General features: G+C 37.9%; 1 protein-coding gene and 1 long non-coding RNA gene across 5 annotated transcripts; both read right to left on the reverse strand.

The window, feature by feature from the left end:
- Positions 1-9,753: 9,753 nt before the first annotated feature.
- LOC128889502 (uncharacterized) lies at positions 9,754-13,977 on the reverse strand. Its single transcript, XR_008460453.1, has 3 exons — positions 12,786-13,977; positions 10,968-12,575; positions 9,754-10,630 (listed from the first exon to the last, which is right to left on the reverse strand). It is a non-coding gene; the product is annotated as an uncharacterized LOC128889502 (long non-coding RNA).
- Positions 13,978-15,734: 1,757 nt separating this feature from the next.
- LOC128889456 (serine/arginine repetitive matrix protein 2) lies at positions 15,735-25,427 on the reverse strand. Of its 4 annotated transcripts, none has more exons than XM_054147104.1 (14): positions 25,295-25,427; positions 24,437-24,634; positions 23,918-24,042; positions 23,753-23,829; positions 23,549-23,671; positions 23,248-23,462; positions 20,976-21,116; positions 20,699-20,890; positions 19,913-20,609; positions 19,493-19,800; positions 19,065-19,201; positions 18,853-18,979; positions 17,404-18,751; positions 15,735-17,098 (listed from the first exon to the last, which is right to left on the reverse strand). In XM_054147104.1, the coding sequence occupies exons 2-14, from the start codon at positions 24,595-24,597 to the stop codon at positions 16,979-16,981; spliced, it is 3,771 nt and encodes a 1,256-aa protein (XP_054003079.1). In that variant the 5' UTR covers positions 24,598-24,634; positions 25,295-25,427; the 3' UTR covers positions 15,735-16,978. The 4 variants fall into 4 exon arrangements, with proteins under 4 accessions (XP_054003079.1, XP_054003077.1, XP_054003078.1 ...); XM_054147102.1 differs by having other exon boundaries at positions 19,065-19,240; XM_054147103.1 differs by having other exon boundaries at positions 19,065-19,240; positions 24,437-24,626; positions 25,295-25,417.
- Positions 25,428-25,625: the final 198 nt, after the last annotated feature.

Raw genomic sequence — 25,625 nt, forward strand, 5'->3', positions numbered from 1 at the left:
CATTACTAGACTGCGGATTTTTATGCATTTATAGGAAATATTAATATGCCAGAATTTAAAAAATGCACACAGTATGCAATAATATAAAATAAATTGAAAGTTAAGAGCATATTATATTATTAAAATAAATTCCTATTTAGGTTTAATATTTCTAGGTACTTTCACAGAGATTTTAGTTTCTATAAATATCCGCAGTCTACATATAATATGATACAATAATATTAATTTTATCAACAGTGTCTCGATAATCAACATCGACGGATATTGAAACGATCGACAAAGGTGGATGAAATGCTCGGCGCGGGTCGGATTTCCAGCTGAAATTCGCGGCGGAGCGCGTCTCCTTCGACAGCGCGCGTCAGAAAGCTACATCTTACTTCGATAAAAGTCGCGGAAGTCTATTAATCATTGGAGCGCATTGTGACATTCAACCGAACCGGCATTCAGGGTTTCAATATTATCGATACTCAACAGCAGGGCCGGCATCCGCGTCTATTGAAAGAGAGTTTATCAATAGGGCGCAGGACACTCTTGCTGTATCCGCCTGTAAAGCGCTCTAAGCTCGGTGACTCCTCGTGTAACCTTCCGGGAACGGTCTCCGCCTTTAGGCGAGGGATTTTTCATGCGGATGACGAAGTTCGTGCTTACGGTCACTTCGTCCAACAGGCGTACAGCGGTTCCTTGCCAGGAAAAAACTGGCCAAAACTCCAAAAGTAAAATTTCGGTACCAGGGATTCTTACCGTAAGGTTCGATGGAGGAATAGGACTCATAGGAAATAGTTTTCAATGAACGCTATAGTACGAAATTGTATGAAATTACTGCGATCGTCTAGATGCGAAATGAGTTTATGCTACAATCTATATCTATACTGTTGGGTTGTTCCGGAAAGTAATTTGCCCAGCAGAATGATCAATTGTACTTATAACCAGCCACTTTCACCCTAAACTCTTTCAATCATTATTAGATTACGAGTGTAGATGTATTTATGGCAGATGTGGGAAATCAAGACAGAATTTCACTTAAATTTCAATTCTTCATCTGGGTCTATGCAAATATAAATTTGCGTTAGCAAATAATATTTTGACAATTTTAGTTGATTCAGTGTTATGGCTTATCTCATGCGTTCCATCGTTATTTGTTACAAGTTTTTTTTATATAGAAAAATGTTTACTTTAAATGATGATGTCAAGAATCATTGTTAGATCAGTTTTTGTTGAATAAAAATCAGAGCTTTAACGAACATGAAATTACGCTACCACGAGAAAGATGGCCAAAGATATTGGACCCGAATGGTCAATATATAATTCAATAAAATACTTTTATGTTAAAAGAAAATGTTTCTTTTCTTGCGTGAAGAAAGAAACGAAATTATTTTCCGAACAACCCAATATTATTATATTATAAAGAGATATTATTTGTTTGTATGTAGGGAGTAATCTCTGGAACCACTGAACCGATTCTAAAACTTTTTTTAAGCGTTGAAAAATGCGTCCATATTCAACCACAGGAAGAGATCTGAGATCTAGTTAGAGAAGAATTAATGAAAAGTGGCAGAAAATTGATTGTGATTGAACAGTGTGAGACAGCACAAGAAGCAACAACAGCACTTCGTATTAGAAGATTACATATTCCTCCAAATTTACATGTATTTATACCAAAGGGAATAAAAATTCTGTAAAAAATGTTACATTTTCCATATTTTTGTCGGTTTAAAAGCACTATCATTTTATTTTCAATAGAGGCAAGAAAATTCACGACGCGGCGTTCATATTCTTAGACAGTTTGACCACCCGAGCACGTACACAAAAAAAGATTTCTCGGGTATCAGAAGGATGATGACACTGTGGGTCAGTGCGGACAAAAGGATTTTCGGGCAAGGCACAATTGGTCGGACCAAATAATACTCTTTCTTTTGTCCAGCTTCGATTAAGCTCGAAGATCACGAATATTTCACTTTAAGAATAAAAGTAAGTGAACGGAGATTCCCACGAAGACGAAGTATCGCAAGGAACACCAACGAAGCATCCCTCTTCACCTCGGATGAAACTTTGCGAGCTTGTAGTGCAGCTAAAAATATAAGTATTTTTTATAGCCGCGGTAACTCAAATTTAACGAGTGAAAGCAGCCACAATAGTTTCTGCTTTCCGATGTCTTCAAAACTATTTGATGTCCAAGGAAGTTTTATGAGCTTTTGTGCAATTTTAGACGGAATATAATGTATCATACATGTAATTCAAATAAGTAACGAGAAAGTCGAAAAGTCATTTGTAACTAGATTGATTGTTTATCGTTTACAAATGGTTTCTAAAATTATTCATTTACGGTTACAACCGTTAATAGTGTTAATACGTTAGCAATATCGGTACAAAAGTAAAATACTTGAGATTAATTGTCAATTAATGAAGATAATTCAATAATTCATTTTCAAAAATGTAAAGTATTGAATGATAAAAGTGAGTTTTGAGTATTTTATTCGTACGAAGATGGTTGCATGTGTAGTAAATAAAATTAAATTACAACTTGGCCCGTCACGAGCGTATCGTTTTACTAATTTCATCCACTTCCTTGCAAAAGTAACCATAATATACAAAATTATAAATAAAACAAAATATATTTTAAGGAAGAGAAAAAGTTTAAGATTCAAAATTGAAATGCATCTTAGAAAAAGTTAAAAGTCTATAACAACCAAAATAAGAAAGTGATATATATTTAAAAGATAGTAATTAAAATAGCATAAATCGTTAGAAAATGAGTCCCATTTGATTTTGTTCGTTTTGATCTGTTAGTTAAACAGAGATAAAGACTAGCAAAATTTATTCCAATTATTATAGACTGCGGTGTGAAGCGTTTTACGGATCTTCCTTGTCAGTAGAATAGGACTCTCATGATCGGACATGCTGAGTATAGCTACTCTTAAATGCAACTATTAGTTCGATCTATCATATCGAATGTTAACCTGTTGACTGAGATATTTTTACAATGACATTTAAAAGCATCTCTTGTATTTATAACTCTTATAAAAGAAAAAAAACTTATAAAGTCTTCCTTGTCAGTAGAATAGAACTTTCATGATCAGACATGCGTATAGCTACTCTTGAATGCAACTACTATTCCGATCTTGAACCATATCGAACGTTAACTTGTTGATTAAGCTATTTTTATAATTAGAGTTAGAAGCATCTCTTGTATTTATAAATCTTTTATAAACTCGAGTGAGAAAAGCGAAAAAGAAATGAATGTAAAAATGCTACACCCAACTTCATTGATCAATCAGGTGAACAAAATTAATTTGACAGACACCAGCTGGCATTTTTTGATGATCTTGTGTTGTTATTGCTAATTCGGAATTTACAACCCCCAAAGAGAATTTTAATTCGCGAGATTAACACTTTAAGTGTTGACCGAAAAAAATGTACCTAAACGAAGGAAATTGAACCCAATTAATATAATTTAGTAAGGTTTGAGACTGAAATATAAACATAAAAATGACCGACTGGGTTTTAATTACAAGAGTGCGAAGTCGTGTAACTTGACTTCAATACCTAATGTACCAGTCTTACATTTGTTCGTTCTTTACATTCATTCGATTATTGTTTTATATTACTTTACATTTGCATTTGCTTATGTACCTCTCTTCATAATTCTGTCATTACAAATGCCAATAATATTTTTAATTATTTGTAACAAAATTACTACTATCACAACACAGAACTAAACTCTACCCCCTTTGCAACAAATTTCGAAAGTTTATACGAATTATTTTGGCTGCAAAGAAATGATGAATATTGCCTCGAAACTGATAAAAATAAAAGAGTACCCCCTCAAGTCTCGACGCAACAGTATTTTTCGCCGCGTGGAAGTTATCGACCGTCACGGTAGACGTTTCTTTACATCGATGTTCGACAGGAATCCGCCGTTAATCCGTCCGTGCGTGCACGTGTGCAAAAAGACCAGAAGAGATCGCGACGAATTCGTGGGACACACGGTTTCCTGACCAACGGACGATTCCTCTCTCGCCACGGTCCAGTTAGACGATACGGAATTAAGCTCGAAAGTACTCGTGGAGTACATGGACGGCGGAAATACCGGGCCTACAGAGCTATAAACAGCGACAAAAGGATACCGAGTGGGCGACGAGCATTGAATGTACGAGAAAGGATTGTATGCCAGCGAACGCTGCCGCTGACGATGGCGCAGCGACGTTGCTGTTGCTTTTGGCATACGTGTGTCACGTACGTGGCTCGTACGTTTGTCTGTGGCTCGTTTTTTGGCGTAGCAGGGCTGCCGGTAGAAAAGAGGAGTGTTTTCGCCCCGCGTCCACACGAACGTAGGGACGAAACAATGTAGGCTCTTTTGTGCGAGAAAGAAACGGAAAAGCCAAGCCAAAGAGAGAGCTCTAAGAGCGATTGAAACCCTCGACCGTCCGTCTCTCGCACTCTTTCCCTGTTGCTTCACTGTACCAATCCTACTCGCCTATTCTACGCCTCCTCTTTTCTTCCCTCGCATCTTTTCGGACCCCGCCGCTCGTCCATGATCTTTACCTTCACGGCCGACGCATCGATTTGCACCGGCTTTGATCGAGAGACGGCACGGATGCGGAGATCGCGAAACCTTTCGAACGAGGACGATCCATCCCGAGACCTCCGTACTTTACGTGAATTCTTTTTGCCAGATAGCCTTCATTTCTTGGATCTATGAAAAGAGTCCTGCGGGATTAAAAAGGAAACATGCAGCGGTGAGATTAATCATGGTTCGCGTTGATTTCGAGACAACTTAAGGAAGTGCGACACTGTAATTTGTTTACGAATCAAATGTTTTTGCTTTTTTCGAACAATACACATTTCACAAATGTTGTGTCAAATTTTGAGAAAGAAATCTCCAGAATTATTAGAGTTATGTTTGTGTCAAATGCTTAACCGAAGATTATTGAAATCATAAATGCGTTTACCTGTAAACGACACTTTTCAGACTGATTGTCAGCGTGACATGATTCAAATCACATACTATTTAGAAAAGTAGTTTCTATGGTCTGACCTAACCAGTTTTTCTTAAGCTGATTTTTAAGATTGAAGATCTTTTTATTTTTGAACAGCCGAAATTCATGTATATGGTGAAAAATGCTGTGAGGGGATAAAATGGATAGGTATAACAGAATAAATACATGTATTACATACATAAATACATGTATGATCCGTTACACAACTTGAAAAGAACAGCAAATAAAGAAGAGGACGCACAGTATGATATTTCAGCGATCTAGAGGGACAAAACTTATGTGGTCCAATATTTCGAAAACTATTAGGTCGTCTACACACGAAGCCACTCAAAAGAAACGTAATTGGTCGGTGACTGAAATCACGAACTACATAGTTACTTATTGGTAACTAGTACTTAGTACTGATTTTAAACATTCTTAGAAAAAGCATCTACCGCTGCCCGCACGGTGTAATATTACACCAAAGTCATATTCTCGGACATTGCTTGAACAAAATATTGTTAATAATTAATGTAACTATTGTCAGAAATTAATTTTTATTTATTCCAGCTAACAGATATGACGATATAGAAGAATTTCTCACGATTACTGTGTTCGATGAATACTTATTTCGAATCGTGATTCTTATTAATATTTAATCGAAGACTGAATGTTACCATATGCATTGTAAATATTTAATTAATTCGAAAATGTACATATTTAAAGCATTTTAAAGTTTCAGATTATCATACCAATGTTCTTCGAGAAAGTAATACTTCCGAACATGAAAAGCTGAGAATAAAATTTAAATAAGTAATTGTGAGATATTTTTCTATATTTTAGTGTCTATTGATTGGAACAATTAAAACTTAGTATCTCCGACATCATTAAACATTTGTGATACATACAGTATCATTCAATTTTAGATTAGAGATTAATAACAATTACGGTTCAGAATAAGTATCCATTCGAGACATTAATAATGTTAACAAATAATGTTGTGTTCCCTTAAAGTGTACGCTATCTTAGAAATAATACATGTTCGAAAAATGTTGGTTTAGAGCAGAGCTTCTTAAACTTTTTTTTATTCACGACCCCTTGTATGATGGTGATTTTTTCGCAGCCTACAAAATATAAAATAAAGATGTGTAAATATTTTGTGATGATTTATTAATTAGATGACAATATATGTATATACATATGAAAAGATATAATTTTAAAATTTGCTTAAACACATACAAAAATATAAAATTAAAAATTGCACAAAAAGTTGTAAAATTGTATTTATTATAGTTACAAAAATTATGACGCTTTTAAGTGTTTTACTTGAAATTTACTTTAACTAAAGAAAAAGGTAATTTAAATAAACAAAGAAACAAACGAATTCCCTTAAATACCACTTTTATTCACACTATTGTTGTATTTTGTAATTTTCAAATGTATGATATCTCTTGAAACAATTTCCAGAATGTAATCCTGGTTTTCTTTCTTTTTCACAAAACAATTTGGGTTCTCTTTCTCCTCCAGGTATTTTTCTATTTGAGCAAACTGCACAAATTTTGTATTTACCTCGAAGATGTACGAAAATAAATCGAGACTTTCCATCTAAAGGATCGTGTTCATCATATGTTCCAGGCCTTCCCTATTGATTTGGACACGAAAGAATATCGAGCGAGGCTCGACAAAGGAGCTCCTAAGATAAAAACCAATGTCAAATCACACTCGACATAGGAGTGCAAAGGGTCAATACACCAATCTCTAAATGGTTCCACTTGCACCTGTTAACAGCAAGCGTCGACAGCTCGCACGCGTTCGACAAATCGGGCGAAACGTTTCGAAACGGCATCGACACTCAAAGGGGTTAAACAAATTCCCATCGATCTCCACGGTTTCCGTAGTGCGTGCTCCAACCCCGAGCGTCCATCGAATCAAGCACGATTCATTACTATCACCGAAGTCGTCGATGACAATGGGATTCTTTTATTTTCGGACAAACCTCGAAGAGAAGCATGGACGGCAGAATGAGAAAGTAACGACGCGCGCGGAGCGAAGACGCGGCTGCTGGCAATAGAAGAGGGTGGTATGTGCAAAAGGGGGCGAGTATTGGTAGACACAGATGCGAGGGGTGGTTGCAGGTTGATAGTCAAGACTGCCTTCAGATTCCAGAGTGAAGCATTGTGTCCCGAACGCGCATTGTCCTCCCGTCACCGGGAACTCGACAATGCCGAGTCCGTAAGTTAGTAACCCTACCGTAAAAACTTATCTCCACCCCAAACCATCGACCTCCAGCCTCCGTGATTCCGTTCGATTTCCAACCTCCCGCCTTTCCGTCCTGCCTCGGTGTGACTTCTGCTGGCTTTTCCGCCCCTTCGTCCTTCGAACGCAAGAATCAACCAAGCATCGTAGGCATAGCAGCGATCCTCTTCTTACGAAGACGAATTAGGAACGCACCATCCGGGTAAGGATGACGCGTTGCGAGTATCAGGAGAGCTTTCCGCCAAAGAAGACTGTCGCTGCAAATTCAGCAGCTAGGGGCAGCAGCTTAGCACTTCGGTTCCGTGGCCTTCGTAACGTCGTAATCCGAGTCTAGGTCAGTTACCGAGTCCTAGTAGACCGAGGTCCTAGATGTGGAACAGTTTAATGACTACTTCGTAAGTTGATTTTTAACAGGATATTTCAGGCTTTCGCGGTCCTGTTCTTGATTGATAGTTACTGAAGCTCCTGGTGTAATTGCGGAAACTCTTTTGGATAAGGTACTCCTATGTACACTAGAATTGTAGCTAACTTCTTCAGGGATCAAATGACACTGACATCGAGTGTGTTATTAACACGTTAAGTTCAATGTTTTGTTTGAAAGTCAATCATTGTTTAATTTACAATAAGTGAAGAATTTATTACTGCAGGAGTCTGAACTTTAAAAATTAATGTAATTTATTGAAACAATTTAAATTACACACATTTTGCAATACTTGTTAAGGAAACCCTTTGCTAATTCAAAATTTACAACACCCAAAAAGAATATTAATTCGTTAGATTAACCCTTTTAGTGTTGACCGTAAAAATTGTACCTAACCGAAAAGTACTGAACCAAGTTAACATAATTTAGTAAGGTTTGAGAATAAAATATGAACATAAAAGTGGGTGAGTGAGTTTTAATTCTAAGGGTGAGAAGTCGTGTATCTTGATTATAACACCTAATATACCAGTCTTGCATTTGTTCGTTCTTTAAATTCATTTAATTTTTAATTTTACATTACTTTGCACCTGCGTTTGCGTCGATACATCTCTTCATAATTTTTATATTAGGAATGCCAGTAGTCTGTTGAGACCCACTGGCCTTCCCTAGCTCGGGTACCTCGGGATTGCTAAATCCGTACTATAGCTATAATCACACATAGCTATAGCCCCTGAGGCCTATTAGTAATGCAATGTGCACATATAGATATAGTGATAAAATAATAGCTTATTATGACAAATTTTTTATTATCAAAGTTCGATACGAATAAAAAACGGCAATTGACGCAACAAATTAATATTGACTACGACAAGAATAACGTGCAGATAGGATCTGTTACGCGTAGAAATTAATTTTATACCTTTACATTCAATTATTAATAACTCCGGATTAAATAGAAAAATTTACCCGTCATTGTGTTACGTGAAAATACCAAATTATTTTATAGTCAGTTTACTTCGATATTTTATGTATAACGCAATATATGCTCTCTTAAGGAGTGGAATGGATGAGGAATGTGTTGAAAGAAAGAATGAGGAAAGAGAAGGAAGATGCCGAAGGTGGGAATGAGAGTAAAGACTCGATAGAATGAGTTAGAGAGCCGGAAAGAGTGAATGTAAAAGTGCGGTGTGCGTGTAAGGAAAACAGAGCATAGAAGAAGTACTAAGCTGCAGAACTCATAAATTTTTAAATGATGTGATGAAAGCAAAAGTTCTTCCTTATGTAAAAATTACAAGGAATAAATTATCTATCAATGTATGCTCTCTTGGCATGCGTGACTTATGAGACGCTCTGTCTTGTCGAAATTGTTAAATGTAAAATAATTGATCCTGTGCCTTTACATTCAATCATTTATAACTCTAAACAGAAATATTTATCCGTAGTTTTCTTAAATGAAGTTAAATTTTTAACACCTTTTACCACCTTTTAGTTTTTTGCACCCAATAATTTCAACAAGAGAAAAGTGTCTTCTCAGTAAAAACAAGATGTCGAAGCAATTCGTGTGTTCCATTCTTTTGAAGATTGATACTTTAATATAACAAAATGAGAAGTAAACATTTTAGTTTAGTCTAGAGTTATAAATGACTGAATGTAAAGACAGAAATATAATTTCTACAGCAAATTGTTTTTCATATTTAAGTTATGAATTTTTCATGCATATTAGCATACGCGAGATAGAAGAAGAAAAGAAGGATAGAAGATTGATGCTCTATTCTTGTTCGACTACTGGCGGGCTGCATTAAATCCATTGACTTTAAACTTCATTTTCAAGTTTTTTTATTATAATAAATGATATATTATAAGTAGTTTGAATCTCTCTAAACAAATATCTTATTATTAGACTGCGGATTTTAGCGGATTTTATGTATTTCTGGCGTACACTAATATGAAAAACATACGAAAATATACATAATGCATGTAAAATATATTCTATTAAATAATACAATAATATTAATATTTCGTAGTGCATAGGTACATATACCTTTTGGTTATGTTTAACACATACTTTTTATATTCACTACAAGTACATAAAATCCGCAACTTAAGTATCATAGATAAAAATATATAAAGTTCCCCTTGCAAAAGTTAATTTGTTTGTTAAATCTCCCCCGTACTTACAAAGAAATCATTTAAGCCATTCAGTTTGTCTTGTTGTACCAAATACGTTTTATAAAAACATTATTTGATAGCTTCACCGATAAAAAGGGCGTGTAATTATAAGAATACAATTCGGATGTATTAACAATGTGTTGATTTAATTAGGAAATAAATGTTTATTAGAGAACGTGTGTTACAAAAGGTTGCATCAGCGAGGAACAGAAAAAGGTAGTGTAAGTACAGTAAAGATAGAACTGCAACTCATAGGAAAAAGGAACTAAAAACGTGTATCACAGTTGGTACCCCTTAGCACCTATAGTCTCGTATATTAATAAACCTATCATTAATTACAACATTCACTTCCTCGGGAGGAAAAAAACGAAACACCCAATACATTTTCATATTTTGCGCGCGTGAACATCCGCAGTCTACTAATTAGCTTCAGACTTTGACAAGTCCAGATCCGCCAGTGTTTGCACCCCCCTGGCGAAAATTTGTAACTTCAACAACTGGTTCTCCGACAATATTTCGTTTGTCTCCGCTGCGATCCAGCAGAGACCGATAACTTTTTGGAACAGACCGCGGAGAACGTTCGCGAGCGATCAGGAGCCGAGTCGAAGAAGTCGATGGTCAGCAAACCCGTAGTAGCACTCTCGGGTCGGAAGTGAACGTCCTGGGGACCGGATACAAACATTAGGGGTTGGCGGGCGGTCCTCTCGTTGGGACTCAAGTTGCCGAGCAGCCGGACAACGCGTGGTCGCCGGACAAAGCTCTTCTAATTGTCCCCATCAACGACGAAGAATGGACCGCGGGCCTGCCACTGACAATTTCATTTGTAATTTGCATAAGGCTTATTAAAATCACAATGGACGTGGACCCGCGGGGATGCTCGATCGAGGCGGCCGCAGGCATCATTTTTTTTCTTTCTTTTTTTCGGCCTACCCGATAGAGAATAATCACGGCCACCGCGGCGCTGGTAATTGAAGTTTAATAAGAAGCAGGACTCGACTCGGGCCACTGGTAAGAAATAACAGACGAGGACGGGTGGCTCGTATAGCCCGCCTAACGCTGCGGATCTACGGCTAACGAGCCGCAACGACGATTAACACCAGGGAACAACGATTGATCAAGAAACTTTGACGTTGCGTGAAACTTACTTCTGAGACGGACGATCCGAAAGGCTGGCTTATCCATGATTATATCCACGGGACACACTATACACACTGTCACTCTTCGAATTCTTTAACACTTAACGAAATTTACAATATTTATCGTCCATCGACCCTCGAACGTCGAACGTTAACATTGAACGAAGCTCGAAAGAGATACTTGCGATAATATAATGCGATGTTTATCTAAATTTGTCACGTTAACGTTGGACGTTCGAGGGGTTGCTAAATTGGAGTAAAACGAGAAACCATTGAGAACAAAAAAGAGCGAACAAATTTCACATAAAAACGGGGGAAAATGTTTGTTTATCGTGTTCGTAGAGTCGTGAGATTAAAACATTAATAAGGAATAGGATAGTATACACGCGGAATCGCATTGTGGACGTTCCGTCGACGAATCCCGGCGCCGATAACATTTCTCGTTTCCCGAAATGTGTCGCGCACGTGAAAGACGGCGCGGAACTGAACCATCTCAAAACGCTATCATATCGCGCGCCGCCACATTCCCCCACCAGATTCTACCAAAATGCGTCTACGCATCTCTTATTCGCACGGCGAGGAATAAAATCATTCTGGAGTAGTTGTAAATGGAGTAAATGGACGTTCCACGGAAATTGAATTTAATGCAAATTCATATTTTCACGGATACAGAAAGGGAATTGAAACTTAAGTGAAAGTCTGTCTTATCTTCTAAATGATATAACATATTATTGTTGATATTTTATATATTAGATAGATTGGAAAGTAATGTTATTTCTCTTACAATAAGTTCAAACAAATTTTTAAAAAATTTCTTAACTGTTTGTAGCGTTAAGTTGCGAAGGTACTTTTATTTATAACAATTCGACTGTGAATTTATATGCAATTTCGTATTTTCAAAAATTCAGAAAAATAAGTGAAACTAAAATGAAAGTACATATGTCTAATCATCTATACGGCATACCATGTACATTATTGTTCACTTTTGATATATTTTTGCATTTGCACACGTTGTCATATATATTCCAATATTTCGAATTGTCCTAAATGCATAAACATACACAGTCTGTTGATCAATCCAATAAAACTTCACGAAATCCTCCTGTCGACCCAGCGCAGACCATTTAAAGGTGTACACTTTTATTTTAGATCAAAAAAATAGAATTTTTTGTTAATATTTTCATTGCAGATTATATTAAACAATATTTTAAAATTGTCAACGTTATATTTGTTTATCACTAAAACTACCGAGGTCGACCCTATATTATACAACTATGTGTTTGTAATTAGAGAAAGGAGAAGCAAACTAATTTATCAATCAAATTAGTTCTCTATTACAATAATTGTTCCCCTAAAGTGATAGCATTATTAATAACTGAGTGATTTTAGGAAGAAATTTGAATGAATTACTCGTTAAGATGATTAAACATGAAACTTTGAACGCGTTTTTCTCGAAATGCTGTTTTTCAAATATGTTCACGTGATACCTAAAAATTCATATGTGGACTTGAATCGAAATTCTATACACATATGAAAAACACTTGTAGCTGTAGCGTGAAGTAGATTATTTTTAACATCTTGGAAATTACTATTTTTTTTCATGTTATTAAAAGAAAACTGTGCCCACATAGTTACTTCTGTATTTTGCTTGTTAATAGTTTTAACAAGTTGATATTAGACTCTACGTGTAATGTAAACACAATATACATATAAATATTTAACATTAACTGTGTTGTTAACATTATAAGTGTGCTGCTCAATTCGTTTCGAAGTTACATAACGTATTCACATCACGTTGGTCGAAATGGGCGTAGAATAAGAGGGTACAAATTTTGGAACAAAAACTATGATTTAAATTTAATATATCATCACCTTGTCAATTTTCTTTTACTATTTTATTGCCTATTGAATGAAACAAAGTCATTTTTAATTAGTTCAATTCCATTCTACGCCCATTTCGACCAACGTGATGTGAATACGTTATGTAACTTCGAAACGAATTGAGCAGCACACTTATAATGTTAACAACACAGTTAATGTTAAATATTTATATGTATATTGTGTTTACATTACACGTAGAGTCTAATATCAACTTGTTAAAACTATTAACAAGCAAAATACAGAAGTGGGCATAGTTTTCTTTTAATAATAAATTATCAATTAATAATAATCTCTAATAATAAATTACTAACTAATAAGAATCTGTAGTAATAAATTACCAACGAATAATAATTTATAATAATAAATTATAAGGATTTATCATCAAAGTGTAGTCGAACAAACAGTTCAACTTTTATTTTAAATTGTTAATAAATCCAACAAAATGTTCGATTTGTCTTAAAGATCGCTTCAATCATTTGAGAAAAGAATGTTGTAACTTAATTAATTATAGAGACCAGTTCATAATCATTACTGTAATTAACATAGAAACGATGTTTAGGTCCCTCTATTTTTAATACTTTTTCCGTCCTATAAGGTAGAACAACAAATATAATAGAAAAATAAAGTAACAGAAAACAAAAGTGGAGTAATAAAAGGTTTGGAATGGACGGAATATAACTAATTAGGTAATTACCTTACTCCAATTATTACACCAAAAAATTGACGTACATATACTAAATAAACAAATTAAGCAAATTAGTTATGTTTTCTCCTATTCTGAACCTGTCATTATTCCTTTTTTCTTTTTTATCCTTCTTTATCTGTCACGTGTCTGTTGTTTCATCTTATGTTTATCATTTCCTTACTAATAGCAATTCCCAACTAATTTCAATTATAAAAATATAATAGAAAAGTTCATACTATAAGGTAAAACAGCTCAAGTTAATCAAGTTGCTATATAGAAACATAAAATCATAAGTCTACCATGCTATATGGAAACCTCGTTATAGAAAGATTTACTGTGTAATACAATTTCTTATTTTACTAATTCATACAACGCGTGTCGTATTAACAATGCTTCACAAGAGCCTTCTGCGTTTTTTTTTGCATCTTTCACTGCAGATTTGTTTTGCGGGAAATCAGTGTCTAACTCTGGGACAGCTGTTTTCCCAAACGCAAACACGATGCTCGTCACGAACGTATCCCTCCTCGCATATACAACCGCTCATGCACTCTTTCGTTTTCATGCAAGGTTCTGCCTCCCAGATATCGATGTTATCGCAGCCTTTCTCGCACAACGGATCCGCCTCGCACAAACTGTAAACTTCATTTTCACCGCAACCGGTTGAAATCTGCACTGTTTTCGGATCTTGAACGTTAAAAAACAATGGCTAACATTAAGAATTGCAATTCTTCGTCGATTAAGATAGAATTCCGGTTTGATTGGATGAAAAATCTAATTTTATATTTGAATGCATTTTCTAAAACTCTGACATTTTTAAGTCACATCTTTAAAATTGGATAGCTATATTCGAAGACTTGTAAAAGTTATGGTTTTTAGAACGGAACATTACGAATGTCAAGAAATACAACTTTAAGTTTAGAAGTCTGGCGTTGAAAAAATCTCGAAAAGTAATCAAGCGATTGGCTTGAAATTACACATGCATGTTCGCAAAATGTCAACGATTGATAACAGAATTATTGTAGTATTGTTTTTACTTTAACGAAAGTAACAAAGTAAAGAAACTTACCATGAAATACTGTTCCCGTTACTATTTGTTGATACCCAAGCAGAATGAAACTGATCGAAACGTAATGAACGCGCGAGAGCTTCATTCTGCTCGATGCACTAAAGAACAAATGCAACCGCTAATCGCGGCATTGTAACTTTAAATACTCGTGAAGCGATATCCAAATCGGTCCATGCTATCAACGAAGAGAACCAGTTTTACTCGCACGCGTAGGAAACATTCTCAAAACGTCGGTTTCCGTAAATGGTGCATCAAGGAGATAGGAAGAGAAACAAAGTGCGACGCGGAAACACAATTGGATGTACGGAATAAGATAAACAGTTTTTATATACAATCAAATTATATTTCATGTTAAACAAATAATTCATGGATTGAACAAACGTTACGAAATTCAGAGATGAGCGAAATTGGATAAATATTTCAAATATAAAATAAGATATAAAACTTCTGATCTGTCATTTTTTTTAATGGAAATTACGATCCGAATTATAAAGTGAAATTATATTTAATTCCTTGTCATACCGCTTAATGCAACAAAATCTGTATCATGTCGATAAAGGAAGCAGAGGTTCGCCAAACGAATAAAAACTGAACCACGATTATAACAATTCTTTCATTAAGTTCTCTAATTGTTTAGGTTTTAGTCGTTAACTCTTAGTTACTGACTCGAAACTTAACACCAGGAGCTCACTTATAGTATTCATGTTTGGTTCAATATTATGATCGCGGATGAGACTCGTCAAACATGGTAAGGCTAAAACTATCGAGATCGACGTGTACCTAGTATACAACTATATCTTGGTAGTTAGAGGGAGGAGCAAACTAATTTGTCAAACAAATTAATTCTCGGTTGTCTCTAAAAATTGCGGTAAAAGCATTTTTAATCATTGCGTTACTACAGACAAAAATCTGAAGTACGTGAGTTAAGTTGACGGACTTGGTAGTTTTAATATTTCACATTGAACAAGTAAAAATTTATCGAAATAACGGTTAAATAGTATAAACTTATCGAATAAATTGCTCTATGATATTTCTATGCGTCAATGAGAACAAAATTTTGCTCATCACTGAAGAAAATTACACACACACATACGGATTGGAGTTTTCAACAAGTGACGAAGAAAGGCAAACAGAAATACGCTGCTTTTCTGTTCTCGTGTTATGTATTTGCGGATCTTTAAATTGTACAGTAACTCGTTTACATACAACATATATAAGTGTCTTACTAGGTAAATTACTTGTATGATACCTTAAAATAAGTATTCGTAATAAAGAAGGAGTGGGCCGTGATAAACGGTTGTACCGAAACAAAGCAGCATGGGAGGAATTGAAAAAATTGGGCGTCTCGGCATGAGAGTGAGATACTAATTTCCTTACTAAATGAGGCTTTTCGATTGCGCCGGTGATTCCCGATTCGAATATGGTATAGGTTTTCCTCATTTGAAGCGCAAGGAGAATTAACAACGTGACGTATGTAACGGTAAAAATTCATAAATCGATTCGTAAGAAAACAATTTCAACCGATGCTATAACTCATAACGGTTTCTCATTCAAACAACGACGGATGCTCTCTAATTTTCTGATAATGAATGATAATGAAAAGCCACTCGCGTGCACGTAAAATATTACTGCGACCAAATACTTCCCTTCGAATATGGGCCACACAGCAGAGGCCTCGCTTTTTTCATGTATTATACCTTAACACGTTCACTGTCCGCCCTCTCAGCGACGGACGCGGTAGTGCAGCGTGTCGCTATAACCCGTAAACGGGACACTAGACTGTGAACGTGCTAATACTTACGCGACTGTTCCATTAAAAACAAGAAAAACCCGACACTGATGCGAGAGTAAGTACTAGAGTTGAAATACGTGTAAAAATCTTTTCGCTAACGAGAAAGAAACAAGAAAACGTTACAGTGGAGTTCGAAAGCGCTCGTTGTCACGCGAAACGAACACATCTACAGTCGATCCGAACGAGGAACTCGTAATTAGACGCATTTTTTTTACCACGAATATATACCACGTACGTAGATATTCGTCCGCGGTCACGACGATCGAGCGAAACGATTCGGTGCATTTACAATTACCCGTTCAAATTACTGTTCCCAATCGAAGCTAAAAGAAGAAAGCAAAATAAAAGATCGTGTTTCCCTCGATCGTCACGACCACCGTTTACATCACATTTCATTACGATATATCCCCAATCTCGATATTTTGTATTCTCTTTTTCCGTTTAAATTGTACCGAGAAAAATCGTTCCAGTATGGCGATATTAAGAAGTCTATGCCTCACGTGATCCGGTCGATGTCTAACGCCGAGAAAATGTGTGTAATTATATCACAGACGAAGGAGAAGAATCGAAGAAGCAGCAGGCGGCGACGGGGCTTTCTACCAAATCTTAGCGGCAAGGGCTCTCTGCATTAAAACATTCTTGCTTCGCTGCTTCATGCGCGCAATGAAGTACTCCTTGCCGTCCAGGTTATCGCCAACAGGTCCAACCTCCTCATTCTAGCAACAAACGAGAGTTAGTTGGCTCCTAGGTCGCATATTTCTTGCACGTGTGGCTCATCACCATCATCATCATCATCATCATCATCATCATATCATCATATCATCATGATCATCATCATCATTATCATTATCATCATCATCATCATTATCATCATCATCATCATTATCATCATCATCATCATCATCATCAATATCCTCATCATTTTACTCCTGATATTATCATCGATCCGGATTATCATAATCGTCACCGCGAAGACAGGCTGTTTTGTCGCGAAAGCCTACACAGAAGAGACCTAACCAACCTTGTTAGCTGTGTCGCCCCCCTCGCCCTCTCCCCACCTCTCGTAGTCATCGTCATCCCTTTCTTCGCCCTCGCTTAAAGGTCCGTCTTGCCTCTTGCTAGGAGGTACGTTCGATCCTCCCCCACTTTGCTGGTGCTCCATCACGTCGTCGCCACCCTCAAGCATTTTGTTGATCTTCTCTTTCGCTTCGTCAACCTTTCGCATCGGATCGGGAGAATAGCTACGATCGCTGTACCGATCGCGAGAGGCAGCCCGACGGTCGCGGAAGTCTCGTCTGTCTCGGAAGTCGCGGAAGCCCTGCTTACCGTGGAAGAATCTGCCGCCACGGTTACCACCGCGTCCACGTCCGCCGCCACGATTGTTGAAGCCACCGCCGCGTCTGTTGCCGAACCGATTGTTGTGCTGATTATTATAAAACCGATTGCGATTCTGGAAGTTGTTACCACCGCCGCGGTGGTTGGGGTTATTGAAGCCCTGGAAACGAGGCTTATAGTATGTGCCACGGTTGTTGTATGGTCGGAATTGCCTCTTGCGATAGTAACTCCTGTCCCCGGACCTGCTGCGGCTACGACTCCTCGTGTACGATCTGGATCGTGACCTAGAGCGTGATCTACTGTACGTGCCCGAAGGAGATCGGCTGTACTTTCTCTCGTAACTGCCGGATCGTCTGTTCGAATAAGATCGTGAACGACTTCTCCTGGGCGACCTAGACCTCGACGAGCCGGAACTGGAGGCGCTGCGAGATCTGCTGCGCGAACGTTTCGCTGGACGGTCCCTGCTCATTCGTTTGGTCACTGCTCCTCTACCGGACGACTCGCGTTTCTTGGGCGTTTGTCTGTGCTGCCGTTCCGCCTCGCTGTCGGAATCCGTTCTGGGTCCTTTAGCCTGATTCTGACTCTTCGTTGGTGGAGGTGGACGCGGCGGTTCCGGCGGATGCCCGGCACCACTGTTACTTTGCCCAATCGGCTGGAATTTACCACCGAGATTGTTACTCGAACTGAATTTGCTAGGTACTGCTTGCGCTGCAGACAACGACGGGTCTTTGTACGACTGGAACTTGTTCTGTGGTTGTGGCGTAGGATATTTAACCGGCGCCTGTTTCGGAATCGGTGGCTCTTTGGGTAACGGCGGTGGAGTCGGTGCAGACATTGGTTGCGCGGCTGCCGCTCTCTTTTCTGCGAGCTCTCGTTGCATTTGTTTTCGAATGTTCATGGATTTTTCAAGGGCAGCACGCTGCAGCTTCTCTTCCAGTTCATTATCGTCATCTTCTTCGCTGTCCACGTTCGGTTGCATCTTTTTACTTTCCATGGTGACGTCTTGCCATTTTTGGGGAATAATGTCTTTTTGCCTAAACAAACAAACAAACAAACAGACAACAATTAATATTTGACAACAGAATAAACAACGATAAAACAAATGTATGTTTATGGTATTGATCATTTATTTTACCTGGCGGCCTGTGCAGCTTTCCACTTTGCATTAAGCGCAGCTGTATCCAGAGTTGGTAACTTTGGCTCGGGATGGATTAACTGAGACTCCTGCTCGAATATGTCGGTCAGCGGTTTCCTCTGAATCTCTGTTAAAAAATGAAAATCACGCGATGTTAGGTCGAGTAATGACGAATACGAACCGCTTCGATTCTTTAAGTTCCGGAGTGTTACCTTTACGTTGTTGTGCGGTCATTGGTATTCTAGATTCCCGTTCGTGATACGCCTTCGAAGCTTCATCTCTCTCCCGTTCCCTCTCCCTGCGCAGCTCCTCCTCCCTTCGTGAACTCTCAGCGAGCTTCTCCGCGTTGCTAAGAGGGGAAGCTATGTCATTATACTGTGCTACATACCTAGTAAATATAAAAACATAAATAAAATACGGTATGTTATAGACCGCTTTTCCATTCATGTTTCTTTAAAAGTTGCATCAATTGCGGGTAAATTACTAACTAATGAAATATGAATAGAATGAAACACTGGGAAATAAAACCGCCTCGTAACACGTTTATGAAAATATTCTCCATGTCGACGAAAATATTGTATAAAAATAACCGGAAAAACAAGAGCGAAACGTTATCATGAACTGGCCATAAGGTTCCAACCTTTTCAAGACAGCGGTCTCTTTCTCAACTTTCGCATAATACGCATTCAGTTTCGACTCCAACTGTTCTAAGTCCGGCAATGAAGATTTTTTGAGGGCTTCTAAATCCCGTTCAAGTTTGTCCTTATTTTTCCGCTTCTTTCGCTCTTCCTTCTTCTTCTTCTTGCGACTTTTCTTGTCTTCCTTCTCTTTGTCTTTTCCTTTCTTATCCTTCTTCTTCTTTTTCTTCATTTTCTCACTCTCTGAATGTTTCTTTTCCTTCTCTCTTTCCCTCTTCCATCTGGCCGTTTCCTCCAAGAACTTTCTTACCTAAAGGTAGGTAAACATACAATGAAACCCAAAATTATACACTGCGAGTCTCCCTTTATATAACAGATAAGTAGATAGCGGTAATTGTTTGTAGAAAATATTTAGTGCTTACCTTATCTTCATAGTCGGAGTCGTCCTTGGTCTGTTCTAAAAATTTCCGCACCTTTATCTCGTAGTCATCCATCTTGTCGCGGGCGTTCGAGCTATAGGCCACTGGTGCTATGACGTCATGCGCAGCTGTCGTGGCAGCTGGTGGATTGTTGTATTGAGCCATGCGCTTGCTGAGAGGCGACAACGAGCCACGATGATCTTTCTTGTGTTTCCGTTTGCGACTGGGCGACCGAGACGCCGATCGCGAGCTTCCGGATGAAGAAGAACTGCTGGATTCCGAGCTTGAAGAACTCGAGGATCCACTCGACGATGAACTGGAACTCGAACTCCATCTTTGTCTCTTCTTGGACCGCGACTTCCTCTCCTTCTTACGCTTTTTCTTCTCCTTTTTATTTTCACCGACATCGTTTTCGGTCTCGAAACTCTTAAACGTGTCTAAAGGATTCAAAGAGGACGTTAAGGTCTTGGACTTGATGTATTCGATGGAGTTCCTAGCTTCTTCGTGATACGGAGCTATTGCCAAGCAGTTCTCGTACGCTTTTTGTGCATCCTCGTACTTCTTCTCGTCTTCGAAACTTCGACCCAGAGCAACGAGAGTTTCAGCCATGTATTTGCGGGCATTTGCGTGAGTTTGATTCAGCTTCAATGCAGTCTCGAAATCTTCGATCGCTTTCTTGAAACTGCCGCTGTTGGCATACCTGTTAGAATCAAAGGAAAGCCGTAGTATGAAACGAACGAGAATATGATCACAAGATTCGATTCGCCTGTTTAAAATTAGGCAACTTACAATGCTCCACGGGCCACTAATCCCTCAACATTTCGCGGATCTACTGTTAGTGCTTTGTTGAGACACTGGAAGGCTTCCGTATGACGACCGGCCTTGAAATGATCTATACCTTCAGCTACGCTTCGAAACGCCCACTTACTAGCCTGCGCCTGCCTTAATTCAGACGCATATTCATTAGGTGGGAATCTCTCTCTGCAAAGGTGTATTTTAAAATTATAGTAGGCAAAGTGAAGTTTAATAGTACACAAAAATTCTCAACAAAAATGCGATAGTTTACCTCAAACCAACCATGTTAGAGTGGTTTTCTTGACCAAGACCCATCAAGTCGGAAAGATATTTAATGTTGTTTGGGTTGTTGAAGCCAGTACTATTCTCCAACATCACTTCGTACGCCTGTCCTTTGTTCTCCATCGCTTTCCTACACCACAGAGAGAGACGACCGATTATTATTAATGTGCAACGATCGTTTTGACCTTCGCCAAAAAGAGGATACCAAAGCTACTTCGTTAACGGTAAAACTAAAGACTTGATAATCATGACGACCGAATGTTTATATATGTCCTGTGCTTTGTTATCCTGGCAGAGAAATTTTCTCGATCTGATCGTATGTTTGCCCCTTCGGTTTTTGTTTTCGACATCTCGTCGTCTTATCTAGTTATACATACTAATATGCATATCCTTTGCTGCTGTTTCTTACACGTGTATTAAACGTGCGGCACACCCTTCATCGTTTTGTTCATCCCTGCGCAATGATCTCGCCTCTTCTCTTCTCTTCGATCTGCATGAATTATTCAACGATACGACACTAATGCCAAAGATGCTTCGAAGGAAAAGAAATTCCTTTCAGAAAGAGAGAGAGAGGGAGACGGAGAATTGTCAAACACCTCGTGGAATTAGAGTCGATCAAAATCTACGTTTGTACCGTTAACAAGCAGCAGGGGTCCAAAACAGGGATACATTGCAGAAAGTCGGTAAGTTTCCTTTATTACCAGAGATAATTTCTTATTTATAAATTTACAATGGTACACAACCTCATTATTATGTAAACTCGTCTCTCACCTTTCATGTACCGCTAAGACGTATATTTCTAGTATTTTGTATCATGTTTGTAATCAGAGGATTTCTCAACACAAAAGCACACAGCCTATCATCAATCGACGGTGGTTTGGTATTTTTAAATTTTTGGTGCGATAAAATAAATTGCATAGCCCTAGGATAGGTTGGGAGCCACGCCTGAGTATATTTTATCTTCCAAGTTGACCAAAAAAATTTTTTTTTTTAGATGTAGTAGTATTTGTCGCCTGTTTTGCATTTTGTGGTGTCAATTCAAATTGACATATTTTTTATATTTTTTATTTGTCAATTTAAGCTGTAAGTTTAAATGAGGCATTATTATGACAAGGCGCGATTCTTTTGAGGCTTAAAGGTAAAGGTTCGGGCGATTAAGATTTTAATTGTTTGGTCTCTGCTTCAAGTTTTAGTGAACGCTACGATGACTGCGCTGTATCTTAATTCACTGCATAATACGTCACACGTAAAACATATATCAATGGCACGTACTAATAAATGATGCTGTTCGAATATTTATTAGAATTTAGTACATAATTGACACACACGAAAAGAATTTTAACCCAAGGCTTCACGAATCGATTAGATTATCTTCACTTATTCTATTATCTTATTCTGGGCAATTATTTCATTAATAATTTACTATAAGAGACCAAACAACGATAAATCATTATTATACCTACCGTCTGCAGCACTCACTCTGACCACCCAAGGCTCAACATCTCATACTGGAAATGCAACCTCAAAAGACATTGATGTCATTGGCGCCATAGTTTGGCTGGTGCTTTGAGAGTAACATATCACAAACGTAGATAGAATATTGTGCGCAACAGAGCCATGTCAACCAATGCTCAAGGTTTGAATCATTTGTATCACATTATAAATTCATCATCATACTGACTATCAACTTTACGTTACTGAGAGTGTCTGGCACCTAAATTCATAAAAACGTGTAAGAGGAATCAAAATCTAATTTACCTTGTTTTGTTAGTATCACAGTGCGTCTGTTAAATCTTAACTTCTTTTGGCCACCATACCATTTTCCTTACCTTCTATTTAACGAAAAGTATTAAACAAAACACTAAAGATGCAAGAAATCTGCACTCTCACTTATAATGCAAGTTACAAACAAAATAACTACACTGTCGATAGAAGATGCATTTCGCCCACGATTGAGATTATTATATCGATCCTAAGTCCGAAACTACCATTGTCAGAAAATATACCCCCTGCCATCGTTAGTGCAAGAGTGCTCTCAAAGTACATTGCAAAAAGCAAACGATCAGAGAACGATTTTCAATTCAAATAAAAATTTTCATTCGATAGTGCTACAGATGCATCACAAAACACGTTTACCATTTGTATATTGTGTATATATAGAATTCCCTATAGTGATATATACGTCAGTTTTCAAGAGTTAGTGAAGCATTATTGTAAAATACAAGGAATAAATGTACTTATCCAGATTTTTTATTACTTACTTATAAGCTTCCGGAAGGTCATCCGAATGGATAAGTCCCATAGGTGGGTGTGGGGCTTGCCCTTCACGGGCAGGTACGTTCATAACTGCAACAACTCGCTCGGCTTCAACGTTAACTTCACTGACTACGACGCAGATGAGATCATTTGCCATGTAGCCTCTTGTAACACCTTTCTTGTCCACCGCCGGCACTGTGGCCGTGTTCAATATCAGAGCCTGTTCATTACATCATAATTTTAGAAACCAATGAAAACTATAAAAAAAGAACATTAATTTTATCGATGGCAAATGTCTTGACTTACCTTAACTCCTAAATCGGTGACAACTCTGGGGCAGTCGCTGCAGTTGCAAAGCACCTTCAGAAGAAGCCCAGCAGCACTTTTACCCATCACTTGTGAGTAAATAACATCTCCAATGACCAAACTCTGGAAACAAAATTTTCATTACATTATTTCAAATATTTTATATATTTAAACATCAATTTTATCTGTACAATAAATAATTACCTCCAAAAAATTACGAATGCGTTGAGATTTTTCCATGGTAACAAATGTGTCAAGGCCTGGCATTGTTGCATAAAATTCTGAAATAACATATGTCATCCATGAATTGCACAATATTGTGTAACCTCCAGAGGACTAGAATGAAATCAAATAAAAGTAGAACCCTACCTTCATCTCCTAATTCTTGCTTGATGGGATCAACTGTTCTCTCCAAATTTGACTTATCATAGAGAGCATCTGCTTTCTTTGCAACGAATTGTTGTAGCTTTAGCCTTTTCCCTCTATCGCCAAAACTATTGAAAGAACATCCAAGTTGTAATGCATTCATTGTTTAGAATTATACTAATAGATTTCTAAACAGTGTGTTGATAACTCTATGTTTGTATTAGGTTGTCTCAAAAGTTTCTTTCGTTTTATTAATAATTAATTCATACACAATATTTTATGTTTTATGTTACATTACAAACTTGTGTACGATTCATTTTGCTCCATTACTGTTATAGCATCAATGTCTAAGAAATTAGATTGTCTATTTATATAAACACTGTCACAGAAAATAATTGAATGCAACTGATGAAAGAAACTTTTAGGACAACCTAATATATATTACATTAGTGGCCAATGGGATATTGTATATGCAAACACAAGGTTATCGCTGTAACATTAAGAGTACACGAATATATATACCTAAGAGTCTTTTGTCGCTGTTGATAAATCTCAAAATTTGGTTCCTTGAGATTGAGCATGGCCAGCTCATTCTCGTTACGTTCTCCCTCCCAAACTTTCTGCAACTGTTGGCCATGGTAGTTCAATGCTTGCGCCACAAGACGCGCATCCATTGATTCCATTTTGATTCAGTACTGCAAGCAACCTAGTCCTGCAATACTACGAAAATCGGCAGATTCGTAATGTTTTTCCATTTGCGATGTTCCAAGATACTATCCAAATCAATAGGTAAGACTTTAATAGCTGCCTCTCCGGCCGACTGCCCGAAACTGGCATGCAAAAAAGGATCACCGTCCAATAGCCAAGGACACGTGTTTTTTGTAACGAATAAACCGCTATCTCATCACGTTGTTATATCCAAAAAATTCTGGTAATTGCAACCGGCTGAGGATTTGGTTGAATGCTAGCAGCGCAAACGTATCGGTCTCGTACGGATTTTCGAGGACCGTGAATCATACCTCCAAAAGGGGATGGTATTCTGCGCAAGAACGCGCTTCGACACAAAGCGAATTACCAATAACCGGTTTCCAGAACGATTTACCTGTAGTCGTTGATAGTCCTCAGGCGAACCGTAACAACGACGTAATAGAACAAATCCGTCGAATATTCTTTATATGCAAGAAAAACGCTTACGGAGAAGAAAGGCACGTTATATTGATTTATCGATAACAAGATGGTCGTCGGGAAGCCGGATTGCGAAGGCCAACGGCGCCATGACGCTCCCAAATGGCCACCACTTTTATCTCGACGCTCATCCACGCCCGTTTTTCAATATGGGCATGCCGGACCGGCCAAAAAAGAACCCGGATTATTACTCACCGTTGCTCCCGTATTATCTTCCGTCGATCTGTTAACGTGTTTTCCAACTATATCACGATCCACTATGCAACATCGTTGACGATCAAACAACTGCGTGCTCGAATATCGCCATACGCCGCACACAAGTCGCAATTACGACAGAACCGGAAACGAATAGACCCGTGACGCCTACGCCTGCGCGGAACAAACTTCCCCCTCCCTCTTTTTTGCCGAGTATTGAACTATATATTACTTCCGGTTTGGCGGTTTAATTTGAAATGATATATATGACACTACTGGCGGTTCGTTTTGAAAATGTTTAATAAAGAACTACACTGGCTTAATTCGAATA

The sequence above is a fragment of the Hylaeus anthracinus genome, unplaced genomic scaffold (genome assembly GCF_026225885.1).
Source record: "Hylaeus anthracinus isolate JK02 unplaced genomic scaffold, UHH_iyHylAnth1.0_haploid 11997, whole genome shotgun sequence".
Taxonomy (NCBI): domain Eukaryota; kingdom Metazoa; phylum Arthropoda; class Insecta; order Hymenoptera; family Colletidae; genus Hylaeus; species Hylaeus anthracinus.